Here is a 1347-nt window from a genome sequence, read left to right as displayed (position 1 = left end):
TAAATCTGATATTCCTACCACTTAATTTTTGTTCTTAACTTTTGAAGCTTTCTTGAAAGATGAGCAAAAACAGGTTAACTTGTTCCATTATTCACATTAATTAAACAAACATGATCATGCTTGCACATCACTTATCCTCAAACCGAGAATTTAGATGAATCTTATTGTCTCATTCAACATTGCAAGTAATTAAAAGAAGCAAGTTTTCCCCTAAGATCATGGAGTATTTCACGACAAACCACACTTTAAATTGCTAACACATTCTCATAATCATTATCAAAAGCTCTATTTACAGAAATTAACTATCAACCTAAATTCATATTCATTCTTCACCATGGCCAACACAATCCTAAAGCTCACAACATTTCTCCTTCTGCTAAGTCTTGCAACCCTGCATGATTCTCAGTTTGCTTCTGCAACTGATGTAGATGATCAAAATCAACACGAGACAAACGAAGAGGTGGAAGAAGACTATGTTCTTGACACCCCAATAACCCATCTGGGACCAAGAAGCAGATTCTTGGCCACCGTAATAAAGAAAGGAAGACAGTGTAATGTTGAGACTAATAACATCTGCAATGGGGTTCGAGCAAACAAGGGGAGGGACCTACTTTACTGCTGCAAGAAACATTGTCGCAATGTTCTTAGTGACAAGAACAACTGCAAGGTGTGTGGCAACAAGTGCAAGCAGGGAGAAAGATGCTGCGATGGAGTTTGTACCAATGTTTTGTCCAATGCCAGTCACTGTGGAAAGTGCAACAAGAAGTGTTCGTCTGGTGATTCATGTGGGAGTGGAGTTTGTGGATATGCTTGAAACCAAGTTATTCAAAAAGGTTAGGGATCTTCTGATCCATCATATACTATACAGCAGATTCAGATATAAAAAGATGTGACAAGTGCCAACAACACTTTGTTATTGGTTAAAATCATGAAGAACTCACCAAAATTTGTGACTTTTTATTAGTTTCAATCAATGGGAGTGTCTTTCTAGCATTTGAAATCCCATTGTGGTTTTGTTTTTTATTTAATCACATTTTTAGATAAAACGTTGGATTGAATGTTCTAATATAGTTTCAAATTACATGTACACATTTTAATTTTGTTGAGTGATTGGTTTTATTTGTTTAGTTTATGGTTATTATGGTTGTTCCTCTATTTAAATTATAACAAATGTTTGTCTTTTATAGTTTCATATATGTTCACGAAGAATAAATTTGCATGTAATTAATATCATGTAAATGAAACTTATGTTTATATATATATATATATATATATATATATATATATATATATATATATATATATATATGGGTTCGTTAACGCGCGTACATTTATTTTTCAGTTGGT

General features: G+C 33.2%; 1 protein-coding gene across 1 annotated transcript; it reads left to right on the top strand.

Annotated features, from left to right (window-relative positions):
- Window positions 1-244: 244 nt before the first annotated feature.
- On the top strand, window positions 245-1037 carry LOC106754999 (protein GRIM REAPER). Its single transcript, XM_014637084.2, has one exon. The coding sequence runs from the start codon at window positions 335-337 to the stop codon at window positions 812-814; it is 480 nt and encodes a 159-aa protein (XP_014492570.1). The 5' UTR covers window positions 245-334; the 3' UTR covers window positions 815-1037.
- Window positions 1038-1347: the final 310 nt, after the last annotated feature.

Source organism: Vigna radiata, unplaced genomic scaffold (genome assembly GCF_000741045.1).
Source record: "Vigna radiata var. radiata cultivar VC1973A unplaced genomic scaffold, Vradiata_ver6 scaffold_303, whole genome shotgun sequence".
Classification (NCBI taxonomy): Eukaryota; Viridiplantae; Streptophyta; class Magnoliopsida; order Fabales; family Fabaceae; genus Vigna; species Vigna radiata.
The sequence above is the reverse complement of the archived record's forward strand: the minus strand, read 5'-3'. Positions and strand labels throughout refer to the sequence as shown.